Source organism: Camelus bactrianus, chromosome 17 (assembly GCF_048773025.1).
Source record: "Camelus bactrianus isolate YW-2024 breed Bactrian camel chromosome 17, ASM4877302v1, whole genome shotgun sequence".
Classification (NCBI taxonomy): Eukaryota; Metazoa; Chordata; class Mammalia; order Artiodactyla; family Camelidae; genus Camelus; species Camelus bactrianus.
In genome coordinates this window covers 26,878,720-26,900,396 of record NC_133555.1, presented here as the reverse complement: position 1 = coordinate 26,900,396, position 21,677 = coordinate 26,878,720, and the positions used below count along the sequence as shown (strand labels likewise).

The 21,677-nt window shown below is 34.8% G+C and overlaps 1 protein-coding gene across 12 annotated transcripts in view; it reads right to left on the bottom strand.

Moving 5' to 3' along the window:
* CFAP20DC (CFAP20 domain containing) overlaps positions 1–21,677 on the bottom strand; it is a 206,763-nt gene that overhangs the window by 92,633 nt on the left and 92,453 nt on the right. For 10 of the 12 annotated variants that reach the window (XR_006719465.2, XR_006719461.2, XR_006719463.2 and 7 more), the window contains 2 exons: positions 14,857–15,013; positions 8,652–8,816 (listed from right to left, as the gene is read on the bottom strand). Coding sequence is in view for 6 of the 12 variants with exons in the window: in XM_045505330.2 (XP_045361286.1) it covers positions 8,652–8,816; positions 14,857–15,013 (322 nt within the window). In the remaining 6 variants the exon portion in view is untranslated. The remainder of the gene's footprint in view (positions 1–8,651; positions 8,817–14,856; positions 15,014–21,677) is intronic. The other 2 variants (XR_006719462.2, XM_045505329.2) reach the window with 1 other exon arrangement.

Here is a 21,677-nt window from a genome sequence, read left to right as displayed (position 1 = left end):
TCATAAATAACTACATGGTTACAACTATGGTAAGAGCTATGTAGGAAAAACTCAAAGTTCTTTAATAGGGGGTTGGTATCTAGTCTTTGGGGTCAGGGAAACAAGATTCAATTTGAGATCTAAAGGCTTACAGATATGATGTGTATATGATTATGCGTCTCTACAGATGAAGAAACTGACGCTCATGATGTTTAGAGATCTGTCCACACAGAGCAGGAGCTCAGAACCCAAGTGTCCAAGGCCTCTTTGTGCCTTCTTTTCACCATGTATGGATGCTGCCCTTGGTGGGCCAGGAGGGTACTGCAGGGGATTTTTCCCTTGTCCACTTTTTACTTTCTGTGCAGTTTTGTGAAGCTATTTAATTAAAAACTTTTGTTTTGCCATCTGAAAAGGCCTAATAGTGATTATTTGGACTAATGAGGTTTATGAGAAATCAAGTATAGACTATAATACTGTAATAACCTTTCTCAGAGGGAAGAAAGTGGTGATGGTGGTGGGGGAGGGCTAAAATGAATTGGCTTCAATGCCAGGCAGGTATGTGACATATGTGTCACCTATGTGACAAGCAGGCACTTGTAAAATGTGGAAGGAACTGCAGCTAATTTGAGAATGCATGCCATATGCAAAGTACTTTAATTAAACATTTTTTTAAGAAAAATGTCTATGTAGGTTCTTTGCTCATTTTTTAATTGGATTGCTTTTTTATATTGAGTTGTGTGAGTTCTTTTTATATTTTGGGTATTAACCCTTCATTAGATATATCTTTGTAAATATCTTTTCTCATTCAGTAGGTTGCCTTTTCATTTTGTTGATGGTTTCCTTTGCTGTGCAAAAGGACCAGCTGGAGGACTGTCAGTCTATAAACACTGCAAGCAGGGTGAAAAAATGAGTGGGTAGGTAAATGACTAAAGCAGGAAAGGCTGTGGGTGATTAAAATCAGCCTTCAAGTTTTGCAAATAATTAACACCAGTACTTAGTCTATCTCATTAATAAAAAGTTTAAGTTATTTTTGAAAGGCAGTAAAACAATATTAAAAACTAAAATTAGAATATCTCTTCCTCCTCTGAATTCAAGTAGGACCTTAAACAATGTAAAAACACCATCTGTATGTAAAGTTAAGATACGCCAACAAGATAAAAAGTAATAAAGCACAAGTTATTACTTTTCTTCACAAATTCTTAATTAATTAAAAAGCCACAATAGCCTGGTTTTTGTTCTTAACTATTAATGAATAAAGAAACTTTTTTAGGGAAACGGTTTTATCTTGAGAAAACTTTCCATTATGATTAAAGACTACAGCTTATACAAAATATAGGCTTTGGTAGATAATTTCTATCGTTTGGGTTTGGAAATAGGAAAGTTTCCTGTAACATGAGAAGGCTCCCCAGAAGATAATCATTAAAACTAGTAGTGAGAAATTGCTTAATGAAGTCAGTAGTTAAGAATGTATCTCTGAAACTAGATTGCCTGGTTACATCTCATTTCTACCATTCACTACTTTATTTCTGTGAGCCTCAGTTTCCTTATCTACAAAATGTTGATTATGATGGTTTCTACATAAAAAGCTGCGTGAGGGGATTAAACAGGATAAACTATGCGTGACAGTTAATTTTGTGTGTTAACTTGACTGGCCCACAGGATGTCCAGATTAAATATTATTCTGAGGTGTCTGTGAGGGTGTTTCTGGGTGAGTAAAGCAGATGGCCCTGCCCAGTGTGGGTGGGCACAATCCAATCCATGGATGGTCTGAAGAGAAGAAAAGGTTTAGGAAAGGAGAATTTGATTTCTCTGCCTGACTCCTTGAGCTGGGAGATTGGTCTTTTTCTGCCCTCAGACTGGAACTCTCACCATCAGGCCTTTGGACTTAAACAGGAACTACACTATTGGCTCTCCTGGGTCTCCAGCTTACTGACTACAGATCCTGGGACGTCTCAGTTTCCATGATTGTGGAGCTAATTCCTTATAAGTCTCTCTCTTTCTCGCTATTTAGGTTTACTTATAGGTATGTATATATATTTGTATGTTCTCTTTCTCTAAACCCTTACTAAGACACCATGTAAAGGATTTAGTGCTTGGAACAGAGTAAAACTCACTAAATACTAATTATGATGATGATGATGATAATGATGATGATGAACCAAATATTTATTGAATTCCTCACAAGTGTTGAGCACTGAGCTAGGTGCTGGGGTATTGCAATAAATAGGACCCCTGCAGTTTTGAAGCTCACATTCCAGTAAGGGAGGTAGCAATAAGCAAACAATTAAGTAAAAAAGAAAATATCAGGAAATGATAAGTGCTGTGAGAAAAATAAAAACAGGGTGATGTTACAGAGAGAGTAATCTTGGAGATTACTGGAGGTCATTGATGACTACAGCCTCAAGTTCACCACTGGTGAAAAGGTATGTGAGCATGATTCACACTGATATAGTATATTTATTTCTCTATCATATCATAAATAAACAAGTTTAATATTTAACTATATATTTACAGATTTTATTTTGTCAATAATTTGGATTTCTTTCATTATATATTTTAAGTGAAAATACTGACATCAAATATAGAAATTTATTTTAATTTTATAGCAATGTTTTAGGGTTTTCAAAAGACAGAAAAGGTATACAGAAGAAACTATAACTGTCTCATAACTGCTCTAACATATCTTTTGAAATAATAAATTATGCATATATTTAGAAAGTTAAAATTCTGATAGAGGTTGATATGATATGTTCAGTAAAAGTTTTACCTCCTTGCCCCTGCCTCTACTAGTCCCTGTACCTAATGCATCCTGTAACATTACGTTTCTTGTATTTGCTTAAAAAAATGTATGCATGTATCAGCATCCCTAAATACCTATCTTTTTAATTTACATCAACGGGCTCATATGGAAACAGCATTTCACGTTTCCATTTTTCACTGACTAACACAACTTTCAGACCTTTCCAGACCATTGTAAGCTGGTCAGGTTAACTATATAGCTGCATACATAATTTCTTATTGTGTGGATATTTAATAAAGTCTCTATTATGCACAAGTAATTTGGGTCTAGGTTTTTGTTATTATAAGCTATGCTGTAATAGGTATCTAAAAGAGAATTGGAGAGGTTGGAATGAGTCAATCCTGCAAAAGTAGCATAATTATAAAACTGATTAAATATATTTTTATATTTATCTTTTACATATCAAAGTTTTTTTCCTTATTTGAAAGAAATATCACAGAAAAATGAAAACTCACTCTATAAATGGTTTGTGACATCTTTGCTTTAACAGATTTCAGATACTGATCAACATCCATATTAAATTCCTTTCACATTAAAAAAATTACAATGAAGAAATGTGACTGGTTATGCCTCATTTTTACTGAAGATGGGATAAGAGGATATATAATTCAAATGTAGGAGATAGCTGAATTTACTCTGAATTATTATCAGATATTAGAACTAGAAATTGTGGCATTTCTTTAACCAACAATCCTAAAACAAGGATTACCAAAAGTCTGACTTTAGAAAAGAACTTAAGAGTGTCTGTTTTTCTCCTAAATTCAAAATCTAACTCCTTTTTCTTTTAGGTTCTACTTTACAGAAGATTTTGTTGCTTGATATGAAATCTACTTTCATAATGTACAACCCAACGAAGAAATTCTAATAAGGATCTCACCAATGCCAACTACAGTTAGATGAGCATTTCATGGTTTTGTTAGACCCATTAATTTACCTGTATGCTGCTGTGCTAGGAGATTGGGATGTCAGTCTCTTCTTATTTGGAAAGGAGTAAAAATCCAGTAAGAGTGCTGTTGTGTTGAAGGGACTTGGGAAAACTGCCTCCTAATTTTTAAGTAAATTACTAGTTTTGATTTGTGCTTAGTGGACCATTGTATCTTGTCATTAGCAGCTGAATGCTCAGTTTCAATAACCAGATCTGATTCTCTGGTTCAATTAAAGTGGGGACCCATTAATGAAAATAAGATCATCAGATCCTACAGTCATCTGCAGACTAACAGTCATTACCTAATGTGCACTGGGAACTGACAAAGCAAACAGTGTGAATGTGTGGTAACACTGACTTTTTTTTTTAAGTATAGTCAGTTTAAACATTGTGTCAATTTCTGGTATATACCATAACGTTTTGGTCACACATAAACATAAATATATTCCTTTTCATGTTTTTTTCATCAGTGGTTACTATAAGATATTGAATATAATAGTTCCCTGGGCTATACAGTAGAAACTTGTTGTTTATCTATTTTTACATATAGTAGCTAGTATCTGCAAATCTTGAACTCCCAATTTATCTCTTCCCACCTCCCTTACTCCCTGGTAAACATAAGTTTGTTTTCTATGTCTGTGAGTCCGTTTCTGTTTTGTAAATAAGTTCATTTGTGCCTTTTTTTGTTTGTTTGTTTTAGATTCAACATATTAGTGATATCATATGGTATTTTTCTTTCTCTTTCTGGCTTACTTCACTTAGAATTATAATTTTCAGGTCCATCCATGTTGCTACAAATGGCATTATTTTATTCTTTTTATGGCTGAGTAGTATTCCATTGTATAAATATACTGTATCTTCTTTGTCCAGTCATCTGTTGATGGACATTTAGGTTGTTTCCATGGAACAGTGCTATGAACATTGGGGTGTATGTATCCTTTGAACTAGAGTTCCCTCCTTATATATGCCTAGGAGTGGGATTGCTGGACCATATGGTAAGTCTATTTTTAGTTTTTTTGAGGGCTCTCCATACTGTTTTCCACAATGGCTACACAGAACTACATTCCCACCAACAGTGCAAGGAGGGGTCCCTTTTCTCCACACCCTCTCCAGCATTTACTGTTCTTGGACTTTTTAACGATGGCTATTCTGACTGGTGTGAGATGATGCCTCACAGTAGTTTTGATTTGCATTTCTCTGATAATTAGCAATACTGAGCATCTTTTCATGCACTTATTGGCCATTTGTATGTCTTCAATGGAGAACTGCTTGTTTAGGCCCTCTGCCTATTTTTGAATTGGATTGTTTGTTTTTTTGTTATTAAATTGCATGGGCTGTTTATGTCTAGAAATTAAGCCCTTTTCAGTTGCATCATTTGCATATATTTTCTCCTATTCTATAGGTTGTCTTTTTGTTTTGCTTATGGTTTCCTTTGCTGTGCAAAAGTTTGTAAGTTTAATTAGGTCCCATTTGTTTATTTTTACTTTTGTTTCTATTGCCTGGGTAGGCTGCCCTAGGAGAACATTGCTAAGACTTAGGTCAGAAAATGTTTGGCCTATGTTTTCTTCTAGGAGTTTTACAACTCTGACTTTTTGGAAACACAAGTATTTTATTAATTTCATTAAATGTTCTTGATCAAGTTATATTACATTCAACAAAATGCACTCTAAAACAGAAGTTTCAAGGTTTTCCTTTTAGCTTGAATGAACACACCAGAAACCATTCATAGGAAGTAGCTACTTCTTTCTGTAGCAGTGTCACCAGGATCTCTCAATATGTGCATTTATAATAAAATACCACAATTTACCTGAGTACCGTAGAGTCGGTTACAAAAGCACATTTTTCATGCAATTCAAATCTCATCATGGGGAGTCCACATTTTAAGAAGACACAAAAACAAATAGTTCAAATGAAGAAATATCTTCTGGCTTTTCCATGATTAAAAAGTCTGTCCTTGGGCATTATTCATTAGCTACACCTTTCAAATAAAATGTCTAACACAGGGAACAGTAATTACTATTATAATCACTTACAGTAGGTCTCAGAGCCTACAAATGTCAAAGTTAGTAATTGAAAAGTATTTGTAGAAAGAGAACTACAAAGTTCAATATATGCTCATGTAATCTTAGCTGCCATACATGTGCAATGAGATTTACTAAAGAGGAACAATCACAAATCCTTTGGTTATAAACGAATATAAATATAATTGAGATTCACAGGATAGAAAAAATATGCTATTAGATAGTGATTATTAATTTTCTGTATATATGACTCAAGTTGACTATCCTTATGCATTGAAAGTCCATTTATGGAATTTGCAAAATATCTACAATATTCTCTTCTATAAATTGGGAGCAAACATGGCCTATGGAAAAGTTTAATTATAATACTGAATTAACAATGCCATTACTATTTATTCATATTTCTATTTACTTGCTGGCATTCTAAGTGTCCTTGAACTTTAAACTAAAAAAAAAATACACTTAAAATATCTGGATACAAGCTTGCATTTTCATTTAAAGACACAATTAATTCTTAAAAATATTAAGCTAGAGATACAAGGGAAAGAGATCACTTATAACTGCAAAGAGTTATCCGATAGGGCTTTATAACTTAGTCATTTTTATTACTAAAAGCTATCATAGCCTATTAGATACAGAGAGAATGTTTGGTTATTGAAGATACTCTTACTCATTTTATTCTGTGGTGAATCTTCCATTAAGATTGAACTGTGACCTTTGGTGTTTACAGTGGTTATCTGGGTAGTCTGATCTTTTTCATCCTTTTACATAGTTCTAAAGGTTCTGAATGAACATGGATTGTATATATTCTCTCTTTCTTCCTCTCTCTCTGAAGATAGTATATATAATAAATATTCAAATTCTTACTACCTGTGTCCTCATTGCTATCACAAATTCCTGCCAAAAATTTGCAATTGTGGAAGCAGGTAATGGGGACATGGGGAGTTCATCATGTATTCTCTCTACTTTTCTGTAAGTTTGGAAATTTCATAATAAAAGGTATAAAAAAATAGAAGCTACACAAAGTCCTTTGCCAGGGTTTATACTGAAGAAGTTACAAAATGGTTTCAATTCTTCTCTTTGCTCAGTCTTCTGCACCATCTTACATGTCCATAAATCTTTTGTTTATTGATCATGAATACTTATACAAATATTTATCAAATACTTTCAAGATCTACTTCTTCCTCCACTGACATCCTATTTGACCATCATTTCACCTTCATCTGAATTATTTCAGTGTTTATGAGTGTCATCTGAACCACACGGTCTACATGGGGATAAGTGATCCAGTCATTCAAGGTTCTCAAACTTGGCTGCACATCAGAATTGCTGGGGGAGTTAAAAAAAAAAATCCCTTCCAGGACAATTAACTCAATCTCTGAGGGTGAAGCACAGACATTAGGAAAAAAAAATTTTTTATAACAATTATTTTTATAATGTCCCAAGTGATTATGACATACAGGAAGTTAAGAACCACTCTTCTAAAGGACAGGTTTCTTGATGTGTAAGTACTATTCATTTGTTTGGTCAATAGTTATGAGTGTCTATTACAAAGGTAGAAAATTGGCAGCTCTGGCGTGTGTTGTTTGGCCCACAGAGTGTTTTAAAAAAATTTAGAGTTTAGACAATATTTTAAAATTGGAAGACTTATCATAAACACTGAGATATTGAGCTCTTCTTGAAAAAAAAAGGAAGATCTGGTAAGACTGGGCCTTCATTCTTGCAAGGCAACACTTGGCTAGAACTGAATTGCAGTTGTCCTTTCTAGACTGAGAATGAGAATCCAGTTTGCTGCAGTCCTCACCACACCCTACAGCTCTCTCACAGAGGCTGTTAACTGCCATTTAATGGCTGTATCATTTGCATAGTTGTTAATATTGTTTTAATAGTAGAGAACAATTTCTCTGAAGCACTATCTCACTCCTCTCCCCTAACTCTCACTATCCACTCCCAATAGGGCTCACTGCTGAAGTAGAAACTGTTTCAGTGGGTTAAAGGCATCCAGCAATAGGTTATCCAGGCATCCAGCCCACTTTGCTCATTTTTTATCTGTCTGTGGTAATTTGAGTTTGTAGCCATTGGCCTAATATATGGCAAACAGTGTGTTAGATGCTAGGGATATAGAAGAATGAGGTACAGCCACACTTTAGTGGAGAATGCAGACATATTAAAGACTATTAGGGGAGAAAAAGCCATAGGAGGAAGGGAACGCTACTTGTTAGAATTATGGAAGGCTGCATAGGAGAGGTAGCATTTGAGTTGGATCTAGAAAGATGAATTGGCAGTTTCTCCAGGCAGAAAGGCAAAGAAGCCAACAAAAGAGCAATTCCAAAATATGGACATATTAAAGTCCAGGGCATGGCCAGAAATTAACACATGGGAAATGAGAGAAAAGTGTACGGAGACGAAACTGTGGAGCAGGCTTGGAAGAGGAGAAGCTGGCTTTGTTTGAGGTCTCGAGGGTTTTTCATTTTGTCTTCTAAGACAGTGGGAAAGGCACTAAAAGTCTTATAACAAAGAGTAACACAATCACATTTTTATTTCTATTATCAGAAAGGGAATTCTGATAGCAATGTGGAGATTAACTGGGAGGCTAAGTTACAGTGGGGATCCGAACAAGGAAAGCAGCAATAATTGGACAGAGGAGCAGATTTGAGAGATGTCTGGGAGGTATAACTAGCAGGGCTTGGAAGCATATAGGAAAAGGAGAGGAATAACCAAGGATGTTTTATCACATAAAAATCCAGGAAATATTTTAGTTGCTAAAAGAGAAATTTACAATAATGATTTATCCCTGACATGAGTCAATGTTACAGTGACTTAATATTTAACCTCAACCTATGTAAAGCATCATTGTAAGGCTGTTTCCCCTCTTTTTTGGTCTTACAAATAAATATGCTTATAATTTTGGTGCTTGAGTACATACCTGATTCTGCTGAACGTAGAGGATGACCTCCAAATTTTATTTCAGTTTGGCAGAGTTTAGTCATGTTTAGCAGCTGTGTGACTTGTGGAACATCTGTTGTTAGTTGGCAGCTTCGTGGAATAATGTCTGAAGGTTCATCTATTGGAAAGGAAACACCATATCCAGCTGGAAATAAAGACAAACATTCATTCCCCAAATGTAAGCCATATTTTATAAAAGAAACCAACTAAAGTAGAACCTTTCAGAGTATGACTTTGGATGAGTCACTCAACCTTACAGCCTCGGTTTTCTCATCTGTAAAATGAGCATGGTCATTTTACTGCTTACTTTTTAAGACTGTAGAAAGAATTAAATGAGATAAAGTATTTACCATATGGAACAGGTTCAGGGACTTGAACAATAAATGAGAACATTGATTGGAAACATATTTGCTTTTTAATACTAGAGTGTGTCTCGAAAGAACTAATTAGGTATGTTCCAATGAAGATTTCTGGGAGTACATTGGCTCATGGAAACTTTCCCCTAATGTTAACATCTTACCTTGGAATACTTTCAAAGAGAAAATAGTTTATTATAATTAAAATCATATTTTTATCATCATAATTTTATTTCTAATGAGATTTGATATTTTTCACATATACTTGTATAAATATTTAAATTATCATTTCAGTAAATTTTCTGTTCATGTTCTTAAACCATTTTACTATTAGAGCATTTAAAAATTATTTACATGACCTGTTTTGTGGCAAAGATATTAAGCCTTGTTATATGTAGCAAGTAGGAATTAACTTGCTATTAGCATTCTAAAAAGCAATTTACTATGTGCATCAAAAGCCTTAAAAATTCCCATGACATTTCACTCAATAATTTCACATTATGAATCTAGTTTAGAGTAAAAAAGTCAGAAATTCAGATGAAGATCTACATAAATGAGTATTTATAATTTCTGGAAAATAAAACAACTTGATTTTCCAGTAAAGACTCACAAGAAACTGTATTTATGAAAATGGCTTAATGATATGGGAAAGGCTCAAGATAAAAAGTTAAATGAAAGTAATTTACACAAAACTCTATCTCAACTGTAGAAAATCAAAAATGTATGAATGGCAAAAGGACTAGAAGGAAAGATACCAAAATATTAAATAACTTTTCTTGGTTAGCTTAAGCATAGTTTTTATTTTCTTCTTCATAATAATTTATATGTTTAATTTTCATTAGTAAAAAGTTTATTTTTAGACTCTAGTGGAAAAAATTTGGTGTATGTATATGTGAACTTAAGTAATAAGAAAAATTCAACCAAATGCATATCTCAAAAACATCCTTATATAAGTATAAACTCTAACCATCTTTATAAAGGCAAATGAAGTTAGGTTTTTGTGCATGCAAGCCATGACAATTTCCTAATTAGATCTTAATGTCTTAAACTTGAAAAGGAAAATGAATTATTTAATTAAAAACTTATATACTCATCAGCAACATAATGGTTTCTAAGTGTCCTAATGCTCTAGTCATTTCAAATGTCACTGGATTTACAAATCTTAGATTTCAGGTGTTGTCTGCTCATTTGTTACTTGTCATTGATATTTAAAAAACTGATATAAAGTAACTGAGTAAATGAATTCTCAAAATGGAAAACATTTGGAAAATAAGTAAACTAACTCCATATATATTTGACATGTCATTTCAGACTCCTCTGATGTACAAAAAGATAATTTCCACATCAGTGCTAGTACCAATAAACTAAGATTTTACATTAATAGAGAAAGAGAATTCTGTAGGCTAATATGAACCTGAAAAATAAGGCTGTATTCTGAATCCTATGAAGAGGAATCATGGAAACTTTAGCTTATGGGGCTTCTGAAGATGGTACAGGGTACAATGTCATACAAAGTTTGAAATGTATTCAAAACAAAATCTGAGTTTGCAACTAGTAAGGGCCAGACATCAAATTCTGGTAACCAAAATTCCATAAGCTTTTACAGAAGACAGAACAAGGCAGAGACTTTACAAAACTCCAATCTGAATCTTACAGGAATGTTGCTGACATGCAAATCAGATTTTGCATTAAAAGGCTCAAATCTCCTCTGCATCATCTTTCCTGTACACCAGAAATTGACACAACATTGTAAACTGACTATACTTCAATAAAAAAGAATGTGAAAAAAAAAAAAGATTAATGAGAAAAAAGAGACATTTGAGCTGAGTCATAAAGAATAAGTAGAAAGTGGCCTGGTGAAATGGGGTGGGAATGATCATTCAGGTAGAGGAAACAGCTTTTGAAGACTCTGAAGGCAGGACTCTGGTGTGTGCATTCTAGGAACTGAAAGAAAGACAATTCTGCCAAAGGGCTGCTAGCATGGGAAAGAACAGCAAGAGAATCCTATAGATATATTTAGCACAGCACCTGGTTCAAAGTGGGTGCTTAATAAATGGTCATGGACAAAAGCCCCTTAATAACAGCCAACCTAGATTAAACACAGCTGCCAAGTCTTCCATTTTTCTTTGGTTGTTCTTTGTTCAGCTATATCCTGAAAAGTACTCTATGCACATTTTATTTGGATATCACATCTTTCTTCCTAGAAGGCAACTAACAAACCAAGCTGTCAATTAGATACTAAGGGACCAGGGCCTGCCTGCGTTGTTCTTTCAGACAAGTTTTATCTTCGGGAAGGGACTGACCTAAAGTCAACAATAACATATGGTATACTTAAAAATTTGTTAAGAAGATAGATCTTATGTTAAGTGTTCCTTCCACAATTAAATAAATAAAATAAATTTAAAAAACCCACTATCATGTACTCTTACTATAGAAACATGCGGACTGCTTGATTAATGACTGGAAAATGATATAGTTGAGTTTAAACTGAAAAAAAACATAATGTTGGCTGGAATGGTCAGAGAAGAATAGCAAAATGGTACATGAAGGCTATGAGAAAGCTGACAGATCTGCTCATGTAGCATCCAAATACAACTGAGATTTTTGTCTTTGCTCCCAGTATGAGTTACTGTATTGTTACAATGTTTGAGTGACTTTGTAACCCCATTCCCTTTTTTTGATCATAAAGTCATCATAAAATGAACCATTCTATAGGTGTTTAACACCTTTGATGAGAACGTTAACTAGCTTTAAAAACTGAGTCATAAACTTTACTACATATATAATACATTATGCATTGAAAATCATCTCCCCTGCTTTATTTGGGGAAATGCCTTACAAAATAGTGAGATTTAGAGATGTTTCCACTTATGGCTTCTCAATCTTGCTTCACTATCAGAACCAGGCATTCAAGGGGTGCCCCTCTATGTGGGCTATGTGTACCTTCCAGTTTTGGTCGGGCCATGGCTGTTGCTATAGAACTGATGGATGGGGCTGGTTCTCAGACTGCCTGCAGCACATAGTTATTGCACAGGGATGGGTAGGGTAATAGTAGGGTGGGCCCACTGGTGTTATAGGTTAGAGGGAGAATTCCAAAGTGGTACCTGACAGTGTCAACATTACAAGTTAGCCTGAGATTGCAAAGATGTCTACTTCCAGTATTTCAGTCCATAGGGAGTGTTCTAACTGGTTTTTGCCTCTCTAGCAGGTGCTTCAAAATTAGTATGTGGGACCCCTTCACCTATGACCCATGCACTTTTCAGTTGGTGGTTCTGTGCTAGTTTTTGGGTCCAGTGCATCTGGATGTAAGCCCTTTAAGAGGGGGTTTCTGATCCTGTAGTTCTATAGTTTTCCTGGACATATGTTCCTGAATATAGTTTTTCAAAGCCAGGCATTTTTGAGGCTCATCTCTCCTGTGCAGGACCTAGGGGTTGGGGTGCCTGATGTGGAGCTCAAATCTCTTACTCTTCAGGAAAAAGATCTGTACCTTTGTGATCCTCCCAACTGTGGACTGCTGTGGCTAGGGTGCGGTTTTCTTCCTCAGGGAAGCTTTCTCTCTGTCTCTCCTATCTGTCTTGATGCTGTCATTTTACTCTTTGCTGTGGAGATTCTATTCATTCAGTTTTCAGGTCCCTTTCTGAGGAAATTATTCCATATGTAGTTGCAGATTTGTTGTGTCTGTGGGAGAAGGGGAGTTCGGGATCTTCCGATGCCACCATCTCGTACCCTCTCCTAAGGCAGTCAATTCTACATCCCCCTGAAGCTCTATGTTATGACTCTCGTTGAAAAACCTCCCAGAAGTTTTAGCTTTCTCTGTTCTTCTAGGTCAGTTGCCATTCCTCAGTCTTATAACATTTATGAATATCTTTTATCTGTTGTTGTCGCCTCTTCATCTGGTGGGTTTATACCACTTTTATTCCTATGTTATAATTTTACTGGGGTTTAAGGAAGGATCAGAGATTAAAAAATGTATTTAATTTCCCAAATTTTGATTCACTTTTTCCCTTAAATTTATTAAAAATATCAATCAGGTTATGATTAACCTCTTACAATCTGATACGGAATTCACCTATATTTCTATAAATCTTGAGATTTCTTATTAGCTGGTGCTTATTTTTTTTTTAATGAAATCTTTCACTTTCTTGTATAGCTTTTCAATGATGTATAAGATAAGTGACTGTACTTCCTGGCTTGTGATCTCTTTGGGGAGCTATAAATACATTGCTGTTTTTTATTATTAAATGAAATTTATAGGTAAAGTGCCCTGTTACACAGAATGAACCACAGAAGGATTTCTCAGACACTCATCCAGATGGAGCACAAATCTAAAGTCTACATACAAACTTCTAAGAAATCACCTTTGCTATCTTATGTGTAATTCTGCTTCTTGGGCTTCTAGAAGAATTGATTCTGTTAAAAATAACCCCATACAAAAATCAAAAAGAAACATCAGTATTCTCTCAATACCTTCAGTTGTTTAAGACCATCTTAGCAGGAGAATTTGTGCTGCCTTATGAATTCTAGACGGCTCAGTTTCCTGCAGAGTATATTTATTGATTCTTTAATGAATAATTAATGTACATATTTCTAGTCTCTCTAGATATAATGAGGAATAATTCAGCCATCTTTCTATTTTTACATGATTATTAGAAAATTAATATATTAATATAATTTCTCCCACATGACTTCATGAAATGTACACAGAGTAATATGATAGTATAGTGGACAACTACAGCACTTTCCGAATGCCAGACATCTTTTAAATGCCCTCCTTAATTTGGTGACTTAGCTACACAATGAGTGTTATATTCCTAGCTAAAAATCAGACATTTTCTTTTCCAGTGTCCTGGTAGCATGTGACCTAGGCTCTACAAATCAGACCCAGTAATGCCAGCTTTTGTGCATTTGAGAGAAACATGAAGAAGAAGAAATCCACTTCTGATGAGGGTGGCAGAAAGGAAGACATCTAATTTTCAGGGGCAGCAGTGACAGAAATCCTGCAACCTAGAGCCCAGCATTATGGTGTGACTTACAGTGTCTTTGCCCAGCGGCAGTAACTATCAGGATTTCCTTGAAGCAATCTTGGGGGCTGTGTTTGTTCTTGGCTAAAGCTTCCAAGCCTGACTTCTGGATAGCCTTGTAATTCTATAAACTGGCCAATTTCCTTAAATAATTTTTTTTCTGTTTTAATTACCTTGAGAGGATTATGTTGCTAGCAACTAAAAAAAATCCTGACTAATTCAGATGGTAAGTGCTACCAGAAATAAAAAAGAAAGATAACCACACACACACAAATACATATATACACATATACATATATGTGTATATATGTATTTGTGACATTCAGGTATAGTAAAAAATACACATGTGATCCAGAATAAAGAATGACAGCTGCTACAACATGGATGAACATGAGGACTTAACGTTAAATCAAATAAGCCAATTATATGTAGAGAGACAAATACTGTATGACTCTACTTATATGAGGTATCTAAAATAGTCAAATTCTTGGAAACGAAGAGGGGACTGATGATTGCCAGGGTCTGAGGGGAGGAGAAAATGGGGAGTTAATAATCAAGGGGCATAAAGTCTCAGTTAAGATGAATAAGCAGAGATCTGCTGTACAACGCTGTACCTAAAGTTAACAATAATATATTTGTTAAAGAATTTGTTAAGAAGATAGATCTTACGTTAAGTGTTCTTTCCACAATTAAGTAAGTAAAATAAATTTTTAAAACCCACTACCATGTACTCTTATTATTCAAAGGCATGTCTAATTTTAAAAACATATTGGGGAATTTAAAAATCTTGATAGCGACTTGAACATACCATCTTTATCAGCAGTGTCTTGAGGCTTCGATTTCAAAGTGAAGATCTTTCGTAGCTTACAGTTAGCTGAGACAGTAATTCCATCCAGTGACTGGAAAACTGCTCCTTTGAATATTTCACTGGTAAATGCCACCAAATCAATGCACAGATTGCACCACTAAAATAAAAAAAAAAGGAAAGAGGATTGAACACTTTTCATAGTCACATAAATGAACAAACCATCTATATATGGAAAAGTCCAAAGAGTTGGGGTAATCTTCGGGATCAAACAGCCCCAATCCAATTTTCCGCTTTAGACAAATCTACCTCTGTTTCGGCTTTAATTTTCTTAAAAACTGTCTTGATTCTTTCAAAGAAATTATCATAATGTAAACTATACATTGGTCACCTGGATACAGAGTTCTCATCATGGAGACAAGGTTTCAACCACTTTGGGAAATAACTAGATCTGTAGGCAGTATGCTAGTGGGAAGCTAACTGCAGGTGCGTTAGACCACTTAAATCTTAGAAATCAGGGATAAGCAGCCAATTGTTCCTTCAAGAGGACTAATTTGATCACAATTAGCCATTTATATTTGTTCAAAAAAAGGCATGGATAAAACTGAAATTAGAAGCTGGGTCTAAATTGTGGTTAGTGTTGTCTACTTACAACCAATTAACCTATTGTACAGAAATAGATTCTTCGAAAGAATTTGTAATTATGCCTGGTATTTGCCAGTTTTTAAAGTACTCTTGCAGGGACTAATTTCTGCCCATTAAACAATTAGACCCCTCAATACTTCACTACATGAATTCTCTAAATGGTCTGACTGAGTTAAAGAAAAGAAGAAACTAATCATCTAGTAAAAAATTAAGACATATTTAAGAGTGCAGAACAAAAACATAAAACAGAATTTTTGAAATTAAAACAAAAGCAGTATTTAAAATTCTGCTTTGATTAAAATATCAGGCTCTTGCATTATTTGCTCAGAAACAGTTTACATAAGGCCTATTTTATTAATCTATCAAAATTGAAAGCTATATTAATTGATAAAGGAAACAATAATGTTATTTTAAAGTCAAATTCCATTTAGGAGTGTTGATTTTAATATAGAGGAGAACCTGAGTTTGTTTCCATAGTAGAAAAGCAAAAGAGATTGTAGTAAATTATTGATTAAATATTATTTTCTTTGTAGATGTCTCAAAAGTAACATTATATTCCCAGGTCATAGGGATGCTCTGGTCTTTTGGGGGAAAAGGAGTCTGGTGCAATAAAAGGTAGGAAGTAGGACTAAGTGTGAAGTAATAATGAGATTGCCTTGACCACTGGGGGATGTGCTCTGGTGAGCTGTAGGAAGTGAGGTCAGGTTCGGGAGGAGCTGGAAGATCGGGAAGAGAACCTTGGACCCCAGAGGCTAAAGTGTCACCGTGGTTCTTAAAGGAGAATGTGACAAAGGTAGAGTATTGGGAAGTTTGGACTAACCCTGATGCAGGAATGTCTGGGGTGGTAGAGAGGTAGTGGGAAGAAGGCTGAGACAGGGAAGAGACAGAGGCACAGAAGAAGTAGGTAGTCTCCGTTAGTAGCTGAAGCACAAAGTGAGGAGGATCTGGTTAGAAGGCCAGCACAGGAAATGAAATGTAAGGGAGAAACTCAGTATGCATGCCATAGTTTTGGTGAAACACCATGGCCTGGTAAAATCCAGGTTATAGGGAATGGAGATATTGGGGTTTCCAGCTATCCAACAATAATTATGAACATTGTTATTACATTATTATTATTATTATTATTATTATTATTATTATTATTATTATTATTATTATTATTATTATTATTGTTATAAATTTGGGTCCAACTCCTAAAAAGCCCCATTATGCCCCAATTCCAGGCTTTCAGCTGGTTTTCTCAACAGTAATCACATTCATCCATTCCCCATAAGTGCTAAGCACTTAGCACGTGTTAGACATTGCACTTGGCTCCCAGGATACAGCATTGAGTGACAGTCCTTCCAGTCTGGGAAGGGAGTAAGACATGCGGCATCTGTTACATACAGTTAGTACAGAGGGGGCTTGGGGTGGGAGCGGTGGGGAGGTTCAGGAAAGGCTTCTTTTAAGAAACATTAAAAATTTGCTTATCATGATATTGTATGCAAATATAAGCCAAATAGTGCCAACGATTTTATACAAAATGTAGTCCTTTGTTACTTCTCTCATTTAATCATACTGTCAACTCTTAACTGTTTCCTCTTTCCATATTTTTAAATTATATCTCTTCGTTCATCAATTTTAGACATCTGCTCACTTCCTATTATGGTAAGTAAGACTTTAAGTTCACTTAAACACCTTACTTCCCCAACTTTATCCTCCCAAAATAATGCTCTCTCATTCTTTCTCTTTCTTTTTGATGCTCTATGATTACCTTTTCTTTCCTTATACAACTTCCTTATATTTCAAGAGTTAATAGCTGCTTTTTAAATTATCTGCTTTATTTTCTTTGAAACAAATATTTTAAGTATTCCTACATCTAGAAAAAAAACTTTTAAAATTTGAAATTGGAAATTGTATTCTATTCTTTAATCTGTTAGCCAACTCCCTCTGGTTAAACCCTACTGGCAATACCTTTTAAATGTACTCCTCCCAGGGATGCAAGAATTCGGGCTCTGTCTGGATATGGATTCCAGCTCCATTACTTATTAGTTATATAATCTTCGCAGTTACATGTCCTTTTTGTGCCTCTCTTTCTTTATCTGTAAAATGGTGGTGATGACATTTCTCTAATAGAATTGTTAGGAATAAATGTTTAAATACATGTAAGCACTTTTAAAAGTGCCTAGAATATGGTAAGTGCTCAATGTATGCTAACCATATAATCTTTCTGACCATGAAATGAAATGCACAGACCTTAAGGATTCAATGAGTTGTGATCATTTCATATATCTGCTACCACACCCCATCAAGATATAGGACACTAGAATCACCCCAGACAAATCTTTTGTGCTGCTTTCCAATCAGTCTCAAAACTCATCCCTCTCAAGGGTAACCACTGATTTCTTTCACTGTAGACTAGTATTGTCTATGCTATTATTTTATATAAATGGAATCACACTAAATGGCTTCTTAAATGTGGTTCATCAATGTTACTGAATGTATCGATAGCTCATTCTTGTTTTGCCGAGTAGCACCTTACTCCGAATAAACCACAATTTGTTCAGTCTTTTGTTGTTGGACAATTGGGTTACTTCAAGATTCTGGCTATCATAAATAAAGCTGTTGTGAAATTCAAATTTGTGTACACATACTTTCATTTTCTTGGATATACACTAAGTAGAAGAATTGTTGCATTAAAGGGTAAATGTCTCACTTTATGAGAAACTTCCAAAGGTATTTCCAAAGTGGTTATACCATTTTCCATTTACACTAGAAATTTATGAAACTGCTTTACATCTCAACAATATTTAATACTTTCTATCTCTTTTATTTCAGCCATTCTAGTGAATGAAGTGGTAGTGGTAACTGTGTTTTTAATTTGAATTTTCCTGACTGACGGTATAGAGCTCTTATTCATATGCTTATTTAACCAACTGCGTAATCTTTGATCAAGTATTTTTGCCTTAAAAAGAAAAAGTTATATGTTTTCATTATAGAGTTGTAGGATCTATTCTGGATACAAGTATTTTGTCAGTTATATGTATTAGAAATATCTTCTCCCAGTCTGTGGCTTTATTTTCTTAACAATGTCTTTTTGATGAGCAGTTTAAAATTTTGTTGAAATCCATTTTGTCAATTAATTTTTTATTATGGTTGATGTTTTCTGGGTCCTAAGAAATCTCTTTAAGTAATTTTGTGTTTAGTATTTACATTGGGATCTATGATTCATCTCAAATCAATTTTTTGAATGGTATAAAATTGAGGTTCACTTGTTTGTTTGTTAATAGTCTTTTTCTTTTTTTATTGAAGTATATTCAGTTTATAATGTGTCAATTTCTGGTATACAGAATACGTACACATACGTACATACATGTATTCCCTTTCATATTCTTTTTCATTAGAGGTTACTACAAGATATTGAATATAATTCCCTGTCGCAGTATAAACTTGTTCTTTATCTATTTTATATATAGTAATTAGTATCTGCAAATCTTGAACTCCCAATTTATCCCTTTACACCCCACTTACCAACCATAAGTTCGTTTTCTATGTCTGTGAGTCTGTTTCTGTTTTGTAAACAAGTTTAGTGTGTCATTCTTTGAGACTCCACATATAAGTGATATCATACGGTATTTTTCTTTCTCTTTCTGGCTTACTTCACTTAGAATGAAGATCTCCAGGTCCATCCATGTTGCAGCAAAAGGCATTATTTTACTTTTTATGGGTGAGTAGTGTTCCACTGTACACAAATACCACAACTTCTTTATCCAGTCATCTGTAGATAGATATTTAGGTTGTTTCCATTTCTTGGCTATTGTATATAGAGCTGCTATGAACACTGGGGTGCATTTGCCTTTTTCAATTAGAGCTTACTCCAGACATATGCCCAAGAGTGGGATTGCTGGATCATATGGTAAGCCCATTTTTAGTTTTTTAAGGAATCTCCATACTGTTTTCCATTATGGTTGCACCAAACTACATTCCCCCCAGCAGTGTAGGAGGGATCCCTTTTCTCCACACCCTCTCCAGTGTTTATCATTTGTGGACTTTTGAGTGATGGCCATTCTGACTGGTGTGAGGTGATACCATTGTAGTTTTGATTTGCATGTCTCTGATAATTAGCTATACTGAGCATTTTTTCATGTGTCTATTGGCAATTTGTATGTCTTCAATGGAGAATTGCTTGTTTAGGTCTTCTGCCCATGTTTGGATTGGGTTGTTTTTTTTTTGTTATTAAGTTGTATGAGCTATTTGTATATTCTGGAAATTAAGTCCTTGTCAGTCACATCATTTGCAAATATTTTTTCCCATTCTGTAGGTTGTCTTTTAATCTTGTTTATAGTTTCCTTTGCTGTGCAAAAGCTTCTAAGTTTAATTAGGTTCCATTTATTTATTTTTGCTTTTATTTCTGTTGCCTGGGTGTAGTCTGCCCTAGAACATTGCTAAGATTTATGTCAGGGAATGCTTTGTCTATGTTTTCTTCTAGGAGGTGTATAGTGTCTTGTCTTTTTTTTAAGTCTTAAAGCCATTTTGAGTTTATTTTTGTGTATGGTGTGAGGGTGTGATCTAATTTCACTGATTTACATGTGGCTGTCCAGCTTTTCCAACACCACTTGCTGAAGAGACTGTCTTTTCTCCATGGTATATTCTTGCCTCCTTTGTCGAAGATTAATTGACTGTTCAGTGTTTTGGGTTTATTTCTGGGCTCTCTATTCTGTTCCATTGATCCATATGTCTTTTTCTGTGTCATTACCATGCTACTTTGATTAGTGTAGCTCTGCAGTATTCCCTGAAGTTTGGGAGGGTTATTCCTCCAGCTTCGTTCTTTTTCTTCAGTATTGCTTTGGTAATTTTTGGTCTTTTGTGATTCCATAGAAATTTTAGGATTATTTGTTCTAGTTCTGTGAAAAATGTCCTGGGTAATTTGATACGGATTGCATTAAATCTGTAGATTGCTTGGAGTAGTATGGTCACTTTAACAATATTAATTCTTTCAATCCAAGAGCATGGGATATCTTTCCATTCCTTTAAATTGTCTTTAATTTCCTTAATCAATGTTTTGTAGTTATCACAGCTGCTCAGTAGGTGTTCTTTCCTAGGGGCTGCTCTTTGCCTGTTCATGGGATCCTACTGTAAGCACGCGCAAAGATTCAAGAGGACCCTGACGCAGATTTCTGAAGCTCCTCTCAGATACACTAACCTACATGTTCCAGCTACCTCAGTCTCAGTCATCCTTAACTCTGATCTCTTTTTCTCTCAGCAAGATGCCATGCTCTGTCTGGGCTCCCATCTCTGCACTGCAGTCCAGAACTGGCCTTCAGAAAACTTGGGAATACAGGACTCATCTCATTTGTTTCTCTCTTTTTGAAGTATGTTGCCTGTTGTCCAAGTTAAAAATTCTTACTTCAACTTTTTTCCAGTTTTATATTTGTTTGGAGTAGAAAGAATAGTTTGATACCAGATAATTTGTCATGGTCAGAAACAGCTATCTAAGCAGTCATTTAAACATCTCCCCTGTTGGGAGCATATCTACTTTGCCAATCCCCAGCCCAAGATTAATTCAGTGCCATTTTCTCCCTTTTTTCATTGACTTTATTCCTGAAGTATCTCTTATATCTATCCTCTTCTATTTCATTGCTACTACACTAATACAGGTTAATATGCCTTACCTGGACTTTACAAAGATTGGTCTCTCTGCCTCTAGTTCTCTCTATTTTGACACTGTACTTATTTTCTAGAATACAGATAATATCATGAAACTTCCCTATGTTATACTTTAAAAAGAAATCTCAAATACTCTAAAAATTCAAACTTCTTAACATGGCTTTCAAAGCCCTTCATGATTTCATCTTGCCTTTTCCAGGATTGTGATCCTGTACATTCTCATTACATATCCCAGTTAAGAGATCAAATGTGACATGAATTTTCATGCTTTTATTTGTGTGTATTCATAATTTAGCTCACATATCTCTACTTATAACAAGCCCCAACTATCAAATCTGATATTTTCCTGTAGTAACATTTGTTTCTTAAGATTAATTTGGTGTTTACCACAGCCCATTATCATGAATTGTTAATTTGTTTGCCTTCTCTGTCTATTATAATCTCTTTGATGAGAAGATTCTATATCACTCACCTTTGGAGTCATACCATTTGGCACAGACCTTGGCCTACAGCAGGGGCTCAATAGATACTTG